The following is a 20,969-nucleotide window of genomic DNA, read 5'->3' as shown; positions in this document are numbered from 1 at the left end:
GCAAAGGTGTTTGAACAGGCCTTCGGCTTCCATATCCCATATGATGCAGTATATGGCTAATTTGCCTACAAACGTCAGGTGGTCATAATAATCTGGCCACTCAGTGTATGTTTGCCCATACAGTGGCTCTCTCGTTGTTTTGTTGATGGTTTCTTTTGCTGTGTAGAAGCTTTTTATTTTGATGTAGTCCCATTTGTTTATTTTCTCCTTAGTTTCTATTGCCCTAGGAGCTGTATCAGTAAATATATTGCTACAACAAATGTCTGCTATTTTGCTGCCTATGGCTTCTTCTAGGACTTTTATGGTTTCCCATCTTACATTTAAGCCTTTAGCCATTTGAGTTTATTTTTGTGTATGGTGTAAGTTGGTGGTCTAGTTTAATTTTTTGCGTGTATCTGTCCAGTTTTCCCAACACTATTTATTAAAGAGACTACTTGACTCCATAGTATGCTCTTGCCTCATCAAATATTAAGTGAGCATAATGACTTGGGTCGATATCTGAGTCCTCTGTTCTGTTCCATTGGTCTATATGTCTGTTCTTGTGCCAATACCAGGCAGTTTTGAGAACAGTGGCTTTGTAATATAGCTTGATATCTGGTATTGTGATCCCTCCAACTTTGTCTTTCTTTCTCAAGATTACTGCAGCTATTCGGGGTCTTTTTTTATTCCAGATGAATTTTTGGAGAGTTTGTTCTAGGTCTTTGAAGTATGCTATTGGTATTTTAATAGGGATTGCATTGAATCAATAGATTGCTTTGGGTAGTACAGACATTTTAATGATATTGATTCTTCCAATCCATGAACACAGTATATTCTTTCATTTGTTTATGTCTTCCTCTATCTCTTCTTTCAGCGTCCTGTAATTTTCTGAGTACAGGTCATTTACCTCCTGGGTTAAATTTATTCCTGGGTATCTTAATATTTTTGTTGCAATGGTAAATGGATTTTTTTTTTTTTTTTTAGTTTCTCTTTCGGTGAGTTCCTTATCTATAATAATAAAAACATAATATGCAAATCAACCAAATGACCAAACAGCAGAACAACTCTCTGGATGACCTTCTGGACGACCATGCTATGACACACACTGGCGCCAGGCCAGCCAAGGCGGTTGCGATGTGATTGGTCGGGGGGGCCCACCATCGCCCCACAATCACCCCGCAGAGGGAGGCCCAGGCCACTGGCCACCGGGGTGATCAATCAGGGGGCTCCGTAATTGCTCCAAAGAGGGAGGCCCAGGCCACTGGCCAGGCGGGTGGATGGTGAGGGGGGCTCTGCGATTGCCCAAAGAGGGAGGAAACCCTTCGTGGAGCAAACAATTGGGGCTCCACAGAACAAGGGAACCAGGGGTGTATGGTGGTGGACAAGAGCAGCACCAGGCCAACGCGGATGCTGGTGGGGTTGGGTGGGAGGGGTGGGAGGCGGGGTTGTGAGGCAGCTGGGGTTGCTAGGCAACCAGGGCTGCGAAGGCCTATCCTAGCATGAATTTCATGCAATGGGCCTCTAGTTGGTGTATAAAAAAGCCATAGATTTCTGGGTGTTAATTTTGTATCCTACTATATTGCCAAATTCATTTATTAGTTCTAGTAGTTTTTTGATGGAGTCTTTGGGGTTTTCTATGTACAATATCATGGCATCTGCAAATAATGACAATTTCACTTCTTCTTTTCCAATTTGGATGCCTTTTATTTTTTCTTCTTGTCTGATTGCTATGGTTTTCACTTCCAGTACTATGCCATACAGGAGTGGTCAAAGTGGGCATCCATGTCTTGTTCCTGTTCTTAGGGGAAATGGTTTTCGTTTTTGCCCATTGAGTATATTGGCTGTAGGTTTGTTATATAAGGCTTTTATTATGTTGAAGTACAATCCCTCTATTCCCACTTTGCTGAGAGTTTTTATCATGAAAGGGTGTTGGATTTTGTCAAATGTCTCTCCTGCATCAACTAATGTGATTTTTGTCTCTCAATTTGTTTATGTGATGCATCACGTTTATTGATTTGCAGATATTATACCAGTCTTGCATCCCTGGAATAAATCCCACTTGGTCATGGTGTATGATCTTTCTAATGTAATCCTAGATCCAATTTGCTAGAATTTTGTTGAGTTTAGCATCTATGTACATCAGGGATATTGGCTTGTAATTCTCTTTCTTTGTAGTGTCTTTATCTGGTTTTGGGATTAGGGTAATGCTGGTTTCATAGAAAGAGCCTGGAAGTGTGCCTGCCTCTTGAATTTTTTTGGAATAGTCTAAGAATAGGTTTTAGTTCTTCTTTGAATATTTGGTAAAACTCTCCTGTGAAGCTGTTTGGCACTGGGCTTTTTATTGCTGGAAGCTTTTTGATGACTGCTTCAATTTCCTCCTTAATTATCGGCCTGTTGAGATTTTTTATTCTTCTTGATTGAGTTTTAGAAGGTTGTGTTTTTCTAGGAAAATGTCCATTTCCTCTAGGTTGTTTAGTTTGTTGGAGTAGAGTTGTTCATAATATATATATATGAACAAAAGATTGTTTAAAATATATATATATATATATATATATATATATATATATATATATATATATATTAAACAATCTTTTGTATTTCTGTGGGGTCGGTTGTTATTTTGTCTCTTTCATTTCTGATTTTGTTTCTTTGTGTCCTCTCTTTCCTTTTTGGTGAGCCTGGCTAGAGGTTCATCAATTTTGTTTACCCTTTCAAAGAATCAGCTCTTTGTTTCATTGATCTTTTGTTTTTTGTTTTTTTTTTTGTGTGTGTGTGTGTGTGTGTGTGTGTGTGTGTGTGTGTTTTCATCTCTATGTCATTTATTTCTGCTCTGATCTTTATTATCTATGTCTTTCTGCTCACACTGGGCTTTTCTTATTGCTCTCTTTCTAATTGTTTAATTTGTAGAGTTAGATAATTACCAGTTTTTCTTTCTTTTTTTTATATATAGGCCTGTAATGCTATGAACTTCCCTCTCAGAAATGCTTTCACTGTGTCCCATAGGTTTTTGGATTGTTGTGTTTTCATTATCATTCATTTCCAGGATGTTTCTAATTCCTTCTTTAATCACTTTGGTAACCCAATCATTGTTTAATAGCATGCTATTCAGCCTCCAAGTGTTTGAACTTTTTAAATTGTTTTTATTGTAGTTGATTCCTAATATTATGCTATTGTGGTCTGAGAAGATGCTTGATATGATTTCAATCTTCTCGAATTTGGAGTGACTTTGCCTGTGACCCAATATGTGGTCTACCATTGAAAATGTCCCATGTGCACTTGAGAAGAATGTATATTCTGTAGCTTTGGGGTGAAATGTTCTGAAGATGTCAATTAAGACCATCTTATCTAGTGAGTCATTTAGGATTGCTGTTTCTTTGCTGATTTTTTTATCCAGAGGATTTATCCTGTGATGTCAGTGGGGTAATAAAGTTCCCTACTATGATCAAATTGATGTCGATCTCTCCCTTGATATCTTCCAGAAGTTTTTTTGTTTGTTTGTTTGTTTTTAATGTATTTTGGTGCTCCTGCATTGGATGCATATATGTTTACCAGACTTATATTCTCTTATTGTATCGACCCCTTTAGTATTATGAAGTGGCCTTCCTTTTATTTTGTTATGGCCTTCACTCTGAGGTCTATTTTGTCAGATATAAGTATTGCTACCCCCGCTTTTTTTTTCATTTCCATTTGCCTGAAGAATATTTTTCCATCCCTTCACTTTCAGTCTGTTTGAGTCTTTTGTTCTGAGGTCTCTTATAGACAGCATATATATGGGTCATGTTTTCTTATCCATTCAGCCACTAGATGTCTTTTAATTGGAGCATTGCAGCCATTTTAAATTATTTTGTGTCTATGTTCCTTCTCCCCCCCCCCCCCCCTTTTTTCTTTTTGTAACAGTCCCTTTAGCATTTCTTGCATTGCTGGCTTGGTAGTGATAAACTCCCTTAGCCTTTTTTTGTGTGTGAAGCTCCTGATTTCCCCTTCAATTATAAATGATAGCCTTGCTGGATAGAGTATTCTTGGATTCAGTCCCTTGCTTTGCATCACTTTATATATTTCATTCCATTCCTTTCTGGCCTGATGTGTTTCTGTTGAGAAATCATTTGATAATCTAATGGGAGCTTCCTTGTAGGTAACTTTCTGTCTCTCTCTTGCAGCCTTTAATATTCTCTCTTTGTCATTAACATTTTCCATTCTAATTATGATGTGTCTTGATGTTGGTCTTTTTGGGGTTCATCTTGTTTGGGGCTCTCTGTGCTTGAGTGACTTTTTCTTCCCCAAATTGGGGAAGTTTTCTGACATTATTTATTCAAATAGATTTTCTAACCCTTGCTCCTCTTCTTGTTATTCTGGCACCCCTATTATATACATAAGTTGCTTCGTTTCATGTTGTACCAAAGCTCCTTCAGGCTCTCTTCCTGTCTTTTGACTTTTTTTCTCCAATTGCAGTTCAGGTTGCATGTGTTTTGCTTCCCTGTCTTCTAATTAGTTAATTCGGTCCTCCGCTTCTCCTAGTCTACTGTTGAAAGCTTCCATATTGTTTTTTATTGTAGTTATATGACTCTTTATTTCCTCCTGATTCTTACAGGTTGTTGATTTTCTCATCTATCTGGTTTATGGACTGTATCACCCTTATGCTGGATTATTTTTCTGACACATTGCATGCCTCAATTTCATTTAGTTCATTTCTGGAGATTCCTCCTTTTCTTTCCTTTGGGGGTTTTTCTTCTGTCTCCTCATTTTTGCTCTCATGAAAGGATCTAGGTGTGTCGCGTGGGGCCTGAGGCTGCAACAGTGGGCATGGTGGCGGGTTGCGCAGTCACGGGCAACGGCTGTTCCTCAGGTGGTTGTGGGCAGCGGCTGCTCGTGGGGCAGCAGCTCCTCGCGCGGTCGCGGGGCTGCTGCTCCTCACGCAGTTGTGGGCAGTGGCTGCTCCTCCTAGATAAAATATTGATCAGCTAATATTTTATTCCCACTGCCCAGAGGTGCTGGAGTAGGGGAGGGTGCAGGGAGACATTGACTGCAAGGGAAACAGAGGGATTCCTGGGTGCTGACAGAGTTCAAATTATTTATCTGGATGGATGCTTGGTTACTGCCTTGATCCCCAGCCCTGGTTAGGGTGCATGGGGGAGGCAAAAAATGGATGTATCTCACATCGATGTTTCTCACTCTGTTTCTACCCCCCATCCTCCACTTCCACTCTCTCTAAAAAAATCAATGGAAAAATATCCTTAGGTGAGGATTAAAAAAAAAAAAAAAGAGGTACTGTTAGAGCAGCCTGCCATGGTGCCCACCCAGCACCTCTCGCAGTGGCTTCTGGGCTTCTCTATTACATCCTTTCTTATCTCTCCTCTCCAATTACTGCATTTGTCTTATGTCTTCTGTTCAGTTATTCCATCCTATCTTTGTCTCCTACTCAGTTAATGCTTCTTACCTTATCTCTCCTCTTCAGGTTATACATGTCTTACCTCTCCTGTTACTCAAAGCAAGTTCAAATTTTTAAGTGATAAGTCATATAGTCATCACTGCCTTTATCATTATCAATATCTGTACCTTCACAAAAATCCCAATTTCAAGCATCCCATTCAGTCTCTGCACAAATTACCAAAGCATACAAGGAGAAATAGATATTCTGAATAGGCATATATATATATATATATATATATATATATATATATATATATATTAAAGAAATTAATCAGTAATTAATATGCTTTCTCAGGAAAGTACCAGGCCCAAATGCTTTTATTAGTGAATTCTACCAATCATTTAAGAGAAATGACACCAATTTGCCATAATGTCTTTAAGAAAACAAAAACAAAGAGAAGATTTTCTAATTCATTCTGTGAGTCCAAAATGGCACCAGTAACAAAACAAGATAAAGACATTACAAGACAGGAAAGCTACAAACCAATATATAGCATGAACACAGATGCAAAAATCCCCAACAAAATATTAGAAAACTGTATCCAACAGTATATAAAAAGCATTACACACCACAACCAAGAGGGATTTATTTCATTCGATCTCTATCCAATATCTCCTCATTTCCAGCTCACCTAACTCCAGATATTCCATCCCTGCAATTCTTTGACATCATCACAACCGCCTATCCATTGACCTATACCACTTTTTCATTGTTCAATGTCCCCTTATATTCTCATTTTCTTCCTTTTCCAAGCTTAACTTTCATGGTCTGGTATTATAATCACTCACTTGACTCCTTTGCCCCTCTCTCCCTATATTTCACTCTTCATATTTTCTATGGTCACCTCCACGCAACTAAAGTTGCTGGAGAGAAAAAATACAAATCCCTGAACTGTTCTCATTTTAACTCCATGATTATAACACAGTATTTCTGGGCAAGCCTTCAAAATGAACTTCACATCTTCTATCTGTATATCCACTACATCTCCTCCACTGCCCTCCTCTCAGCCAAAGATCTTGCCTCATACTTCATTAAGAAAATAGAAGCAAGCAAACAGAAACTCCTTCATCTTTCCACCATCAAATCTACCAACTAATCTGCATTCTGCCCTCACTCTCTGTCTTCTTGCTTAATACATGAGGTGCCCCTGCTTCCACCAGAGTCCAACCTTTCCACCTGGCCTCTGGACTCCAGCCTCTTTTGCCTGTGTCCCACAATTATCCCCTTCCTCGCTTGCATCATTTTGACTAACTCTATAGAATTCTTGTCCTCAAAACAAATATGCTTGGTCTCTCCCACCTTTCTCCTGGCCCCATGTCTACTTCAAAATACCACTTCATATTTAGCCACACTTCTTAACAATTTTTTCTTTCTCTAACCTTTATGATGAGACATAATACTTGCCCCTAGCTATTGAATCACCTCTAGACTTGGGATCTCCGAGGCTCCACATATTATAGAACAGAGACTGCAGTGTCCCTTCCACATTCTAACTTCCTACCCATGAGCATAATAAAAAAGGTTGTTTTAAGCCTTTTGTGTGGAGTAATTTGTTATGCAGCTACTGGAACAGGGACATGTTCCAAACCACCATTATATTCCATCTACATCGTGGCAATTGCCTACTCTCCCTCTCCCCCTCCCCCCCTCCCCGCCCTTGCTGTCTAAAATCTACATTCAGCACAGGAATCTGAGTGGTTCTTTTAAACCTTCAGTCAGACTACATTGCTCCACTTTCTAAATTTCTTCCCTGGTTTATCTCAGTCAGATTATAAAAGCCAAAGTCCCCACAAGATCTTACATTACCTGACCCTCCCTACCTCATTTCCGGCTCTCTCCTCCTTGCCCATTTTCCTTGCTGTTCCTTAAACAGGTGTACTCCTGCCTCAGGACTTGCACTTTCTGTTCCCTTTTTCTGAAATACTCTTTTTCTAGATATCCATACTGCTTGTTTTTTCAATTCCCTCAAACTTCTACCCAAATGTCACCATATTGTAGAAGCTGGCTTGGTACAATGCTCTTTCCCCTTTACTCTGCTTTATTTTTCTCTTTAGCACTTACTATTAAATTGCTTGTTGACTTATTTGTTTGTATATGTCTTCCTCCATTCACTGAAATTGTTTGGAGGACATGGGCTTTGCCAATTTTTATAGCAACACCCTGTGCTAGGACAGGGCTGACATGTAGTGGACATTCAACAAATATATATTGAATAGACAAATGCACCCACATGTTAGAATGAGAACTCTAAATTGTAGCAAGCAGTTCACTTAAAAATAAATACACAGCTTCTTTTCAGTGGTGATGACTCATTGGAGTCCCAGAGAAATTTAAAAGAAGACAAACAAGGTGTCCAGCACAACAATATCACCTCAGTAAGACTACGGAAGTCATATTGTCATGCTGGACCTCAATAAAACTTCCCAAGTCATATTGTCATGCTGGACACCACAGAAACTAGGATGTAAGCATTTCTCCAACCTAGTTCCCAACTGTATTTTTTAAAACACAACTTATATAAGAAAAACATAACAACAACAAAAATAATCTTGTTCATTGACATTTCCTAAACACCATCTATCCTCAGCCCTTTACTACCACTTTGACTCCCTGGGCATCTTTGGGAGAATTATCAGCATGCCATTCTGACCTTTACCTCTAATAAGAAATATCTGCTTCAGCAGCCCATGGTGAACACTATGCTAAGAATTTTTAATATATGTCTGTGTATGTGTATAAATTAAATGAGGTTACATATAAATTGGGTATAGTTTCCATTTACAATATAGTAAAAGAATCTATAATACATATATGACTTATGTAAGTATTATATACTATAAATTAATGATGTGATTTAATTTAATTCATACAACTCTATAAGGTGAATATTAGGTTTTCACCAGATTTATGTATTTAATTGATAAAGATCACAGAAGACTATAATATTTCAGAATCTTGAGGATAATGAGAAATGCTAGAGAGAAGCTTTTATCCAGACTGCTTAAATATGGGATCCAAAATCACTCTCCTTCTTACCCATACCTACTCATAAAGAACCACACACATACAAGAAGACTTAGTGTTAATTTCCTGTATTTCCAATGTAGACAGTCATTAGAAAAGCAAGTGTGAGAGAAAGTCTTCTCCCCCATCCAAGCTCTGCAGAGTTTCCTGAGCGACTCCTGGTGGTCCATGCCAGTCTCTACTACAGTATCACTGTAGTTTTAGAGTGTTCAAGATCTGCATGATCAGTCTATCTGCGATTGGGCAGAGTCCCCATTAGCCAGAGCTGAATGATTCAGCCTAAGTGTCTTGATCTCATCCACAGTTTATTTTATCTTTCGGTTCCAAAAGTAGTACATGTTTGATAACATTTATGTCTATAATTTGGATATTAAATTGCAAAAGAAGTAAAAATAAGTGAGTCATCAAAATCTTAAGTTAAATAAAAACCAGAAGATGTTTCTTCTTTCTAGATTAAAGCCTAACATTTTGGGTAAGTCACTAGACTTCTGTGAATAATTTCCATGGAGATTAAAAAAAGAAATCTGACCAACTATTCCACAGTATTGTGTCAAAAGAAAAAAAGGTAGAAACAATTCAAGCTGTTATGTGTTAAAGAAAAATTCTAAGTTAATAGTATGTATAAAAACTGTGATCACATTAATCAGTAATTTAAGCTAGCCAAAGACAGTTGAAAATATCACACCAGTTCTTAGGGACACACTGAGAGTAGATAGATTTCCTGTCATATTCAGCAACAGCTGTGTATGTGGCAAAACCACCAAAATCCAATTTACAAGTATCTTGCTCATGTGTGATAGCCCACTCACCTTCTCATTGCACTAAGAGTATTGTGGATACCAGGTCTTTCCTCCCACCTTACGTAAAAATATGTAGTACCCACCTCATTAGAGCTACAGCTAGCCATGAGGATTTTCCCGTGAACTAGGAATGCACATTTGTGTCTCCTTCCATTACGCAGTGGAAACTTGCATGGAACGTCACACGGCACTCTGCTATGCCCTCAGTGCAAACATGAGTTGGAGATATCCATGGCAAGAACTCCAGAAAAGGAACAGAAGTGTTTATATCTATTCTAAATCCTTTACTACTCCCCCACTGCTCCATCACCACCCTAATCTAAGAATTCACTTTCTCCTTCATGTTTAGACTTCAGACTTTAAAAAAATCTATCGCCTGTGTTTCCAAAATCCGGACGTGGGCGAGGAATTGTGCCTTAATATTTATCACTCACTGCTTCCAATTAAAGTGTCAGATCTAAAATTCATCGCAGCTTCTCAATGGCTCTAAGTGCTAACAAATCAATTAGTCCTAAACTCCTCACGTCAGGCTCATTCTGCCAGGCCAATTTTATACACAGGAGAGTAAGTGGGAACCTGGCTTCGAATTCTGCGATGAATGATGCAAAAGCAAAGCTGGAGAAACAGCTTCAGAAGCCCTGAATCCCCATCCCCTATCAAATGCCTATTAAAAAAAAACCCCAGATCATCCTCTGTCAAATTATTTATGGGTGACAACAAATATTTCTAATTATATCCATTCACAGCCACAGTCAGTGAATATTGTGCAAAGAGATTGCCAAAAAAACCATTTTGCCAAGTAGGTTCCTAGCTAGGACAGCTGAGGTGGTTGCTGTGTTTGCAGAATGGCTCTATAAAAGTGGAACTGAGGTGCCTCTGTCCTGTCCCTCCTCAAAATTCCTTAAGGTATGTATACATGGAAGAAAACTTGGCTAGTTTTACATTCCTGGTAATTATTCACTTAAGGGAGATTGTTGTTTCCAAAATTTTCCAAATTTTAATTTTTCTTTGCAACATTCCTCAAGATGACATTGTGCACAATAATTACATTCTCTTGTTTTTATTTCAACAGTAGTTGTCTGCTTTGAGCCTGCCACCTTCTTCATCTGGTAACACGAGAGGTAAGCGTAATCTATTATTACACTCTAAAGAACAAAGGGATATCTGTATTGCTAGTCTTAAAGAGCTAACATTTTGTATTTTAGTTTAGTAATGGGAATAGGATACAAGGAGCAGCTTCTCTTTAAAAATGGCATCTCATGAAATTTTAACTGTTCAGACCATTTAACTACACAAAATGTAATGACTCTTGTCTTTTACATGTGTTAGAACTTCAGAAAGAATACAATGATCACATGTAACATTTAATGTGTACTACTGCCACAACTTAAACAGTAAGTAAGGACATATCAGAGAGATGGAATGGTAATATCAACCAACAATGGGTTGATCTGAAAGTCAAAATTTCTAGGTGCCAGTCCAGGCTTTTCACTGACTCCAGTTGCCCGGTCAAGCCAGTTGGCATTTATGAATCTTGAAATAGGGTGTTGCAATGGAATTAGCACTAAGAAGTCCTAACGTGAACTTAGGAGAACGGGACTCATGTCCGAACACTACCACTTACACCTCTGTGTCATTGAATGACCCTTCCCCTTTCTGAGCCTTAGTTTCCTTACCAGTAAAATGAGGAGGCTGGATGACTGCTAAGGTCCCTCTGGCTCTTGCCATCTGTCAGTGGTTTTCCAGGGTCTCCTGTCATAGAACCAAACACATTTAATAAACCTCCCCCAACTCTATTTATTAGGATCTATACTTTTTGTATTATCTTAGGAATATACATAATGATGCAAACCTACTATACACTTAATAATTATTTTTTAAAATTTTATATTTAAATACACAGCTATGTTCATTTAGAAAAGAATAGAAAACGCTGTTTATGTAGGAGAGTTGTTTGTTGAACTTGAGGCAATTACCACCATGCAGGTGAACTCAAGGACTTGTTGCAACAAGCCTCAGGATCTTGGGGGCTTGTGACCCACAAACTTGGAAATGACTGATTTTGACAGGAGATGGGAACGGTAATGTCCTTTCTGTGTTTTGTGGATACACTGTATATGGTCATCACTACATGGTAGTTAATTCAAAATTGACTGATGCAAAACAAAACAAAAATAATGTAACAGAATAACATTTCTCCTTTGAAGAAAAAAAAAACAACCCTAACACTAACTATTCCAATATCTGTCCCCTGAAAATGTCTAAATTTCACTGTGCCTTCAAGAGACTCCTATAAGTATGAACTACACTGATTTCAGAGATATTGTATGGAACAGAGTTGATATCTAACAGTGCAAGTTGAGAGGAAGTTTTGATCAAGACTTCTGGAAAGCTTCTAAAAAGCTGACACTGTGGTCCTTGTTGACAATCAAGGCACTGCTTTCCACAAACCACCCTCTTCTACTCCAGAAAGGCCACCTCTTTTAACTCATCCTATCCTTGCCATCAGGGCAAGAGGGCTTATTTTCTCACAATTAATTTGTCAGTGGGAAAAATTAGTTTATTTTGGCTTGAAACTTTATACTGGATATTTCAGAAGAGATATTTAGGGGATTGGTATTTTTTAAATAAGAGGAGGGGGAAGAGAGAGATTGAAAGAGACCTAAAACAGTGAGAATCAGAAAAAAGGATCTGTATGCTAAAGTCCAGCTAAAAACAAAGAGAAGTATAGACTAAAAGTATACGATAGCTACAAAAATTTTATTAAAACTTCAGATGCTTTTCTCTAACAACTTTTTAAAGTTATCTTTTGTTTAGCCACTATTTCTGACTTTTACACAATTTAAGAACTAATAAAAGATAACTTTGACTTAGGGTAAAATCATTTGTTGGATTTTCAGCTTTATTGTACTTATTTTCCCCTTTAATTACCTAATACTTGTCAGTTAACTAGGACTTTATTTGTGTTTATTAGGTGCTTTCAACCTGGACAATATCCTCAAAGAACAGATATACCTTTCATACATCTAAATTTAATATCTTTTTATACGCAGTTTATACATCCAACTTTAATCATTTGAGGCAGGAAGAAAATTTGCTTAAATAATTGAGTGTTTTTAAATAAGTTCATTTAGATTGTGAAGCCATTGTTCACAGTTGTTTTCCATTACTTTGTATCATCACAATGTCAAAAATGGGGATGTATGGAAAAAAGGAAAGAAAAGAAAAGCATAAAGAGAAAAAGTTCTGAACACATTTGGTGCATTACAAATGTTGCTGATTGAAACATCAATTCCTCCACATTTCTCAATTGATACAAAAGATAAAATGGAGGCTAAAAATGTCACAAAAATTAAGCTACCAATATAAGACTTTCAAATCAATGATCCAATCTTTCAGAACCTTTACATATGACACAGGAGTGATCCCTAAAAGCAGGGGTGAGGCCCTAGCTGTTTTGACTCAGTGGATGGTGTCAGCCTGTGGACTGAAGGGTCCCTGGTTTGACTCCTGTCAAGACACATGCCCGGGTTGTGGGCTCAATGGCAGTAGGAGGCATGCAGGAGACAGCCGATCAATGATTCTCATCATTGATGTTTCTATCTGTTTCTCCCTCTCCCTTCCTCTCTGAAAAAACAAACAAACAAAAAAACCAGGGGTGAGGAAATAAGCATGGCCATGAAGCCCATTAACCACAGGCGAGAGCGACAGGACAATGCCCACCCACACCCTGGGTCCTTGTACAACTGGGTTTCTTCCTTCCAGGTACACCTGGTCCTGTGCTGTGTTGCCCTCAATAACCTGCAGCCATGAGTTCCGACTCTGAGATGGCAGTTTTTGGGGCGGCTGCTCCTTACCTCCGAAAACCTGAAAAGGAACGAATTGAAGCCCAGAATAAGCCCTTTGATGCCAAGAATTCTGTCTTTGTGGTGGATCCTAAGGAGTCCTATGTGAAAGCAACAGTGCAGAGCAGGGAAACGGGGAAGGTGACGGTCAAGACTGAAGGAGGAACTGTGAGTTAAAAAAAAAAAAAGGAGGGAGCAGCATAAATGATCTTTTTCTACTACTTAGTTGATACACATTGGCTCCTTCTTTTCTTAACAGACTGTCACAGTGAAGGATGATCAAGTCTTCTCTATGAACCCTCCCAAATATGACAAGATCGAGGACATGGCCATGATGACTCACTTGCACGAGCCCGCTGTGCTGTACAACCTCAAAGAGCGCTATGCAGCCTGGATGATCTACGTGAGCGCCCCTTGACATTACTTTTCAATAACTCTATGAACTGTGTTAGCTAAGACAAATTAGACTTTAGTTTCAGACGTGGCAATGGCAATATTATCTTAAGACTAATCATTTGGTTAGTGTTGTAAATTCTGATGTATTTGAAAGTGTGCATGTGGAAAGCCTTCTACTTAAAACTGAATTAGTTGGAAAACTGAAGCATTTTGTGAAGAAGTGGGCCTTAGAGGGAGGCAGCAAATGGATGAAACCATTAAGGATTATGAGAACTTAAGGCTTAGGTCCCTTAACGCACTACCTTAGGTCCCTCTCTCCATGTTTCCAAGGCAGATTAATGAGGTGACTACTGACTGAGCTACCTTATCATTCCCCACAGACCTACTCGGGCCTCTTCTGTGTCACCGTCAACCCCTACAAGTGGCTGCCGGTGTATAACCCTGAGGTGGTGTCTGCCTACCGAGGCAAAAAGCGCCAGGAGGCCCCGCCCCACATCTTCTCCATCTCTGACAACGCCTATCAGAACATGCTGACTGGTGAGCCTGCCCATAATTACAATTTCCATAACCACTTATAAATTATTTGTATACTGATAACACAGAAGATAAAGGACCAGTACTTTGAAAATAATATGTTCAGCACACGCATAATAGCACTAATAAAATAAGGGTAATATATATACAGATAAATTGTACCAGTTCCAAAAATATAAGGAATTTTGCTTAGATTTCTATGCTAAAATCCAAATTAATCAATGCAAATTCCAGCTCAAAATTAACTAAATTTAGGCATCAACTATGCATTTTAATTATATCATCTCTTCTAAAGAGTAAACCTTGAAATTTCATACTGAGAAGTTATCACAGTTACTAATTAATATCATGACAGGATTCTGAACTATGAACTAGGTGATTGATGGAACATGAAACTATTAATCATTCACCTGATACTGATTATTCACATAGCTATTACGGTGAAATAATGCATTACATATTTTATCACATTAAAGGAAATGGAAGATTAACATACTAATAAGCACATCTTTTGATACTTATTTTTTAAAAGTATTTGTGAAAATAGCAAAGCACCAATTTATATAGTTATTACTTTTGTGGAAGTGGGGAGTTTTAAAAGACAAGTTTGAGTTTACAAGGGCTGTATTAATCTATGTGCCAAGTTTTGTGGGTTTTTTTAAAACATCTTGGGTTTCGTTTTCTCTTTTGCAGATCGTGAGAACCAGTCCATCCTGATTACGTATGCACATTTCATGCCTTTATTTTCTGTTGAGTTCTGATCCTTGTAGTAGTTACTTCTACAGCCTTAGATTCTGACTTTTTCTTCTGTCTGGAATTGACAGCGGAGAATCTGGTGCAGGGAAGACTGTGAACACTAAGCGTGTCATCCAGTACTTTGCAACAATTGCAGTTACTGGAGAGAAGAAAAAAGAAGAGCCTGCTTCTGGTGGCAAATTGCAGGTGGGTATGATGTTCAATTGAGGATGGAAGAACTAAAACACTTTTACAATGTGACCACGGTACTTCAGAATCACGGCAACTTCAGAATCAATTGCATGCAATGCCAGATTTGGAAAATAACTCTTGGAAGGACTTGTTAGAATGAAATATATTGGCAGGTTCAATATGCAAAAGTTCTCACAACCATTTAATTAGGGGGAAAGGTAGGCCCGAGGATATGGAAATCAAGACCATGCCACTGGAGTGTCGCCCTCCCCACAATTTGTCCTCCTTCTCACTCATTTTAGAAAATCTTACCCAAAAGTTACAGACTACTATAAAAGGGGAAAGAAGAATGGGGAAGATCAATGAGAAGTTATTTTAGCAGACTAAACTCATCTTTTTGTAGAGTTTCTTTATCTACCTTCTTCAATTATCTTAAGGGGACCCTTGAAGATCAAATCATCAGTGCCAACCCCCTACTGGAAGCCTTTGGCAACGCCAAGACTGTGAGGAATGACAACTCCTCTCGTTTTGTAAGTTTCCTTGTCTTCCTTTTCATATGAGAATTAGTACTGCCTCTCCTATACATCTGATAGCAATATCTTTTGCATCTATTTGTCCATAGCTATAAATAACGAGTGTCTGTCTTTTAATATGTACAAAAAGTTCTCCTTTGCCTCTTTAAGGGTAAATTCATCAGGATCCATTTTGGTGCCACAGGCAAACTGGCTTCTGCAGATATTGAAACATGTAAGTTAATAAAAAGAAGTGATGCAGTATCTTTTTCTTTGGAGTACCTATTAAAAATCTTATTTTCATCTTTTTCCACTGTGACCTTTTCTGTTAAATGTGCCTAATCTCACTTTCTAGATTTGCTAGAGAAGTCCCGAGTTACTTTCCAGCTAAAGGCTGAAAGAAGCTACCACATATTTTATCAAATTATGTCCAACAAGAAACCAGAGCTTATTGGTAAGAAATATCTTTGATTTTTACCAAGAAATAATGACAGCCCTTCTAAGAAGTCCCTCTGAAATATTTTTAATAACCAAAGTAACTCTGTCTATATTTATTCTTTTCCATGTGTTCAGAAATGCTTTTGATCACCACCAATCCATATGACTTTGCCTTTGTTAGTCAAGGTGAAATTACAGTGCCTAGCATTGATGATCAGGAAGAGCTGATGGCCACAGATGTAAGTAAATACAAAGCAAGAAAAGCCAAACTCATTTCCCAGGGTACAACACTCTCCTCTATTCAAGTGGACAGCATGAGCAGAAAGAATATAAATAGGCAATACTGCCTGTCAGGCTTTCCTTTCCATGGAATAAAATTACAAGATATTTCAATGCCCCTGTCCACCAACATGTATTAGAAATTTTAAATGTCTATAATAAATCTTAGGTCTTTGTCATTCCTTGGCTAATTGACTCATTTTTTTTTTATCTTAGTCATTTTTGGTTAATTTTTGTACTCCAATAGTGATGTTTCTCTTCTATTTTATGGCCACCCTAGACCCAAGAATCTGAGAAAGATGTCAGAAAGAAATGGGAAAATATTTTAAATTTTTTGTAACTAAATATGAAATCCCCACATTTCCTTTATAATCAGATGTAAACACAAAATCTGTTTTAAGTATATACCTCTAAGGGCTAGTAATATAAGCCTCACCTCCCTATGCAGTATAAGAAGAAATGGATTATCTACCTCAATAATATTCTTTTTGAGACTCCATGAAGCCTTTATATTTATTTTTGGAACTACAGATTTTCTCTCCCTCCTCTTTTTTAAAGGATTATTACCATGGCTTATTTTCTTTATACATATTTTGTGTTTTCCTTTGAATTTCTGAATTATCAATCTTCTTTGATTATTAACTTTAATACCAATGGGAATATCCCAATATTCCCAAGATAGTACTTTAAGTTCCTTGCAATAAAATTTTCTTTTAAAATATTAATTTCAAGGAGTCTTTGAACTATGTGTGTGCCTTTATCAGCTCTTTCTCTATAACATATTGTATAAGTATGTCCAAACATGATAGAGTTGAGAAATACCCACTAGTGTCAGAAGTTAAAAAATATAGCAGTCTCGCTCCAGGACTTCTGTAGTAATGTCTAATTCCTGTAGATAGGTAGTCAGTAAGCTGGGGCCAGAAGGCAATAATCTGAGGCAAGAGGAAACAGAGTGGTAAAAAACCATACTTTCCTCCCTGTGCCTGCCCCATTGCATAAGACTTTTCAAAGCTTGGCATGGGCAAATAAGAAAGGAATCAAAATCTGATAGAGGAAAAAAAGACACAAATATATTTCAATGAAAGAAGAAATTTCTTTCCACAAATGTCTGTTCCCCACATGAACAATGATCAGGTAAAGTTCACTGCTAGGTATCTCCTGGTCAGCTAAGCTGTGGCCTGATATCAGACAGGCATGTGGAGAAAAACTCAGGCCATTGCTGCTGCCCTCATATCCTCCTCCCAGCTGCATCCTTCCTGCCCATTAGGGTGGAAAGGCAGACTCTGAATATGTATTAGGTTAGGACAATGTAGGAGAAGAAGGAGCAAACACAGACTTGTGAGGCTAGAGAAAAGAGCAAGAAAAGTCCTGAGACAGTAAGAAGGATGTGCAGCAAGGCCAGGCTAATAATGTGGAGAAATGAGAAAAGCACTGCCTCTGAGTCCTGACTGAGTGGGTGTGGACAAGTCATATAACATCTTGACTGTCCACATGACTCAGTTGGAAGACATACAGACCTCTTGGTGTTGCTATATAGGACAAAATGGTGATGAATATGAGTACCTTTGGAAAATGAAAAAGTGTTAGTCAAATATAAGACAGTGTGATGAGAAAGAAGTGGGAGGAGTATCCTGAGTCTGCCATAGTGATAACTGTGAGGTGAATTAAATTCAACTCTTTTCTCAGAGTGCTGTGGACATCCTGGGTTTCAGCGCTGATGAAAAGGTGGCCATTTACAAGCTCACAGGAGCTGTGATGCATTATGGGAACATGAAATTCAAGCAAAAGCAAAGGGAAGAGCAAGCTGAGCCAGATGGCACTGAAGGTAGCACTCCCTGTTGATATCTTTCAATGGACAGAACTGACATCATCAGCTCCTCAGAGATACAGATCATATTTTTATTTTCTTTGACTTACCTGGTGATGGGAAAAAGTATTAGGGAGAAGAAATGTCATACTACCTGGTGTTTTACATAACTGAGCAGGTTTGTGGAGATATGATTTCTGCCCATTCCATTCTTCATTGACTTATTGCCAGCTAGTATTTGCTATTTGATTAAAATATTTTTTAATTCAGTGAAAAAATAACAGATCTAAAGTTTGCTGTCACTATACCCCGAAGTTAGAGTTTCTCAAATTACTTTTATCATGGCCCACTTTAGATATGTTTTAAATATCACCCAGAGCATCAATTATCCAAGTTCCAAATTATCATCTAAAAATTGACTAAAATTAGCATAAAAGGTGGCAATTTTGAAGCTATTTCAGCAAATGAATATGTTTTGCTACATTACTCTTCAAGCAAAAATATTTTTCCTGTGTCACTGTCAGTCACACCTTCAGTTGTGTAAGCCTTGGTTGGTTTCACCGTCCTCACCTTGTTCATGCAGTTGCTGACAAGGCAGCCTATCTCCAGAGTCTGAACTCTGCTGACCTGCTCAAAGCCCTCTGCTACCCCAGGGTCAAGGTCGGCAACGAGTACGTCACCAAAGGCCAGACTGTACAGCAGGTAAACATTACTTAAACCCCCAGATTCAGTTGAGCCACAGGAAAGTTAAGGGTCCATCATTATTTTCAACTAAAAAACTAAATTACCTTTGTTCTTAAAGGTGTATAACTCTGTGGGTGCTCTGGCCAAATCTGTCTACGAGAAGATGTTCCTGTGGATGGTCACCCGCATCAACCAGCAGCTGGACACCAAGCAGCCCAGGCAGTACTTCATTGGGGTCTTAGACATCGCTGGCTTTGAGATCTTTGATGTGAGTAATGAATTTATAGAAAATTAACAAATGCAAATCCCCAGTCATTTAAAGTATAGAGAACTAACAAACAAGTTGGGGAGATTAGTGGACTGGGTGAAGAAGGCAAAGGGATTAAGAAAAAAGAACACTCATAGACACAGACAACAACATGGTGATTAAATGAGGGAAAGGACTTGGGGGGAGAGAAAGAAGAGGGTATAGGGCAGTGGTTCTCAACCTTTCTAATGCCGCGACCCTTTAATACAGTTTCTCATGTTGTGGTGACCCCCAACCATAAAATTATTTTCATTGCTACTTCATCACTGTAATTTTGCTACTGTTAATGAATCGTAATGTAAATATCTGTGTTTTCCAATGGTCTTAGGCTCTACAGCAGCGGTTCTTAACCTGTGGGTCACCTAAGACCATCGGAAAACACAGATATTTACATTACAATTCATAACAGTAGCAAAATTACAGTTATGAAGTAGCAACGAAAATAATTTTATGGTTGGGGGTCACCACAACATAAGGAACTGTATTAAAGGGTTGCAGCATTAGAAAGGTTGAGAACCACTGGTATAGGGGGATATATGGTGATGGAAGGAGACTTGACGAGGGGTGATGAGTATACAATAAAACATATGAATGTTTTATTATAGAATTGTACACCTGAAACCTATATAATTTTAGTAACCAGTGTCAACCCAATATATTCAATAATTATTTTAAAAAGGGGTGCATGATGAGGGTTTTCAGGAGGTAAGACTTAAAAATTATGGGGTGAGTGGCTAGATTATGAAATACTTTGTATGTTATATTAAAGATTTAAAATTTTATATGATAAAAAGAAAAAAAATGTGTGCTCTGCTACACACTGTTGAGTGAACATCAGTCAGGTGGTCAAGTGAAGTTGATTCTGTCATTCAAGTCTACTATATCTTTCCTGACTTTCTACCTACTTTTTCTATAAATTATTGAAAGGGATATTAAAATCTTCATCTATCAAAAAAAAGTACAAAATGGAATTTGTACTAAAGAAGGGTCTTTGGAGAGATACGACAACTAGTACATAGGTATAAATAGAAAAGAAAGTTTTAGTCTTTTAAGTCTAGAAGTCTCAAAATTGGTCCATGAATGGTTAAAGTACTCAATATCAATCCCAGATCCACGCAGATGAGCATAAAAAACACTTTCTTAAATTAAATGAGGATATTTAAAAGATGTCTTCATTTAGCTGCATTATGCATGATTTCATGCAGTTACTTGGGAAGCAAAGTACTGAGGAGTCAATTCTCCTTTGTTTAGAATTATGTCATATGTTAAGAAAACAATCCGAACCTTTGTAATTTAATAAATCATATGCCTTAAATTCAGAAGGAAGTATTAGTAGCTGCTTTATAGATTACAAATACTTAAGTTGTGAGTAATTTCCTATATTTATTGTTTCCTATAGTACAACAGCCTGGAGCAGCTGTGCATCAACTTCACCAATGAGAAACTGCAACAGTTTTTCAACCACCACATGTTCGTGCTGGAGCAGGAGGAGTACAAGAAGGAAGGCATTGAGTGGGAGTTCATTGACTTTGGGATGGACCTGGCTGCCTGCATTGAGCTCATTGAGAAGGTTTGTATGACTTTTCAAGCCTTTAAAACATGACAAAAAAATAGTTCACATTCCTATGTTTGAAACCACAATCCCAGTTTTCAAAGAACAAGCAGTAGCATTTTATGGTATACTAGAGGCCCGGTGCACAAAATTTGTGCACTGCTGGGGGTGGGGGTCTCTCAGCCTGGCCTGCACCCTCTCCAATCCAGGACACCCCTTGGAGGATGTCCAACTACTGGCAGTCAGACATCCTTCTCGCAATCCGGGACCACTGGCTCCTAACTGCTCACCTGCCTGCCGGCCTGATCCCCCTAACTGCTCTCCCCTGCCGGCTTGATTCCCCTAACTGCTCTCCCTTGCTGGCCTGATTCCCCTAGCTTCTCTACCCTACTGGCCTGAGTACCCCTAACCCCCTCTGCCTCGGCCCTGCCACCACGGCCTTGTCCAGAAGGATGTC

General features: G+C 38.4%; 1 protein-coding gene across 2 annotated transcripts in view; it reads left to right on the top strand.

Moving 5' to 3' along the window:
• Nucleotides 1–13,040: 13,040 nt before the first annotated feature.
• LOC307115436 (myosin-8) overlaps nt 13,041–20,969 on the top strand; it is a gene marked incomplete at both ends in the record, with an annotated part of 73,184 nt that continues 65,255 nt past the window's right edge. The window contains 13 exons of one of the 2 annotated variants that reach the window (XM_079798657.1): nt 13,041–13,244; nt 13,336–13,479; nt 13,853–14,009; nt 14,700–14,727; nt 14,831–14,948; nt 15,371–15,463; nt 15,617–15,680; nt 15,801–15,899; nt 16,019–16,122; nt 17,849–17,987; nt 18,553–18,671; nt 18,772–18,921; nt 20,360–20,530. In XM_079798657.1, coding sequence (XP_079654783.1) covers nt 13,041–13,244; nt 13,336–13,479; nt 13,853–14,009; nt 14,700–14,727; nt 14,831–14,948; nt 15,371–15,463; nt 15,617–15,680; nt 15,801–15,899; nt 16,019–16,122; nt 17,849–17,987; nt 18,553–18,671; nt 18,772–18,921; nt 20,360–20,530 — 1,590 coding nt within the window. The remainder of the gene's footprint in view (nt 13,245–13,335; nt 13,480–13,852; nt 14,010–14,699; nt 14,728–14,830; nt 14,949–15,370; nt 15,464–15,616; nt 15,681–15,800; nt 15,900–16,018; nt 16,123–17,848; nt 17,988–18,552; nt 18,672–18,771; nt 18,922–20,359; nt 20,531–20,969) is intronic. The other variant, XM_079798656.1, reaches the window with a different exon arrangement.

This window comes from Cnephaeus nilssonii, assembly GCF_951640355.1.
Source record: "Cnephaeus nilssonii genome assembly, chromosome: 19".
NCBI lineage: Eukaryota > Metazoa > Chordata > Mammalia > Chiroptera > Vespertilionidae > Cnephaeus > Cnephaeus nilssonii.
Note: the sequence above shows the minus strand (reverse complement) of the source record. Positions and strands in the feature narration are given on the sequence as shown.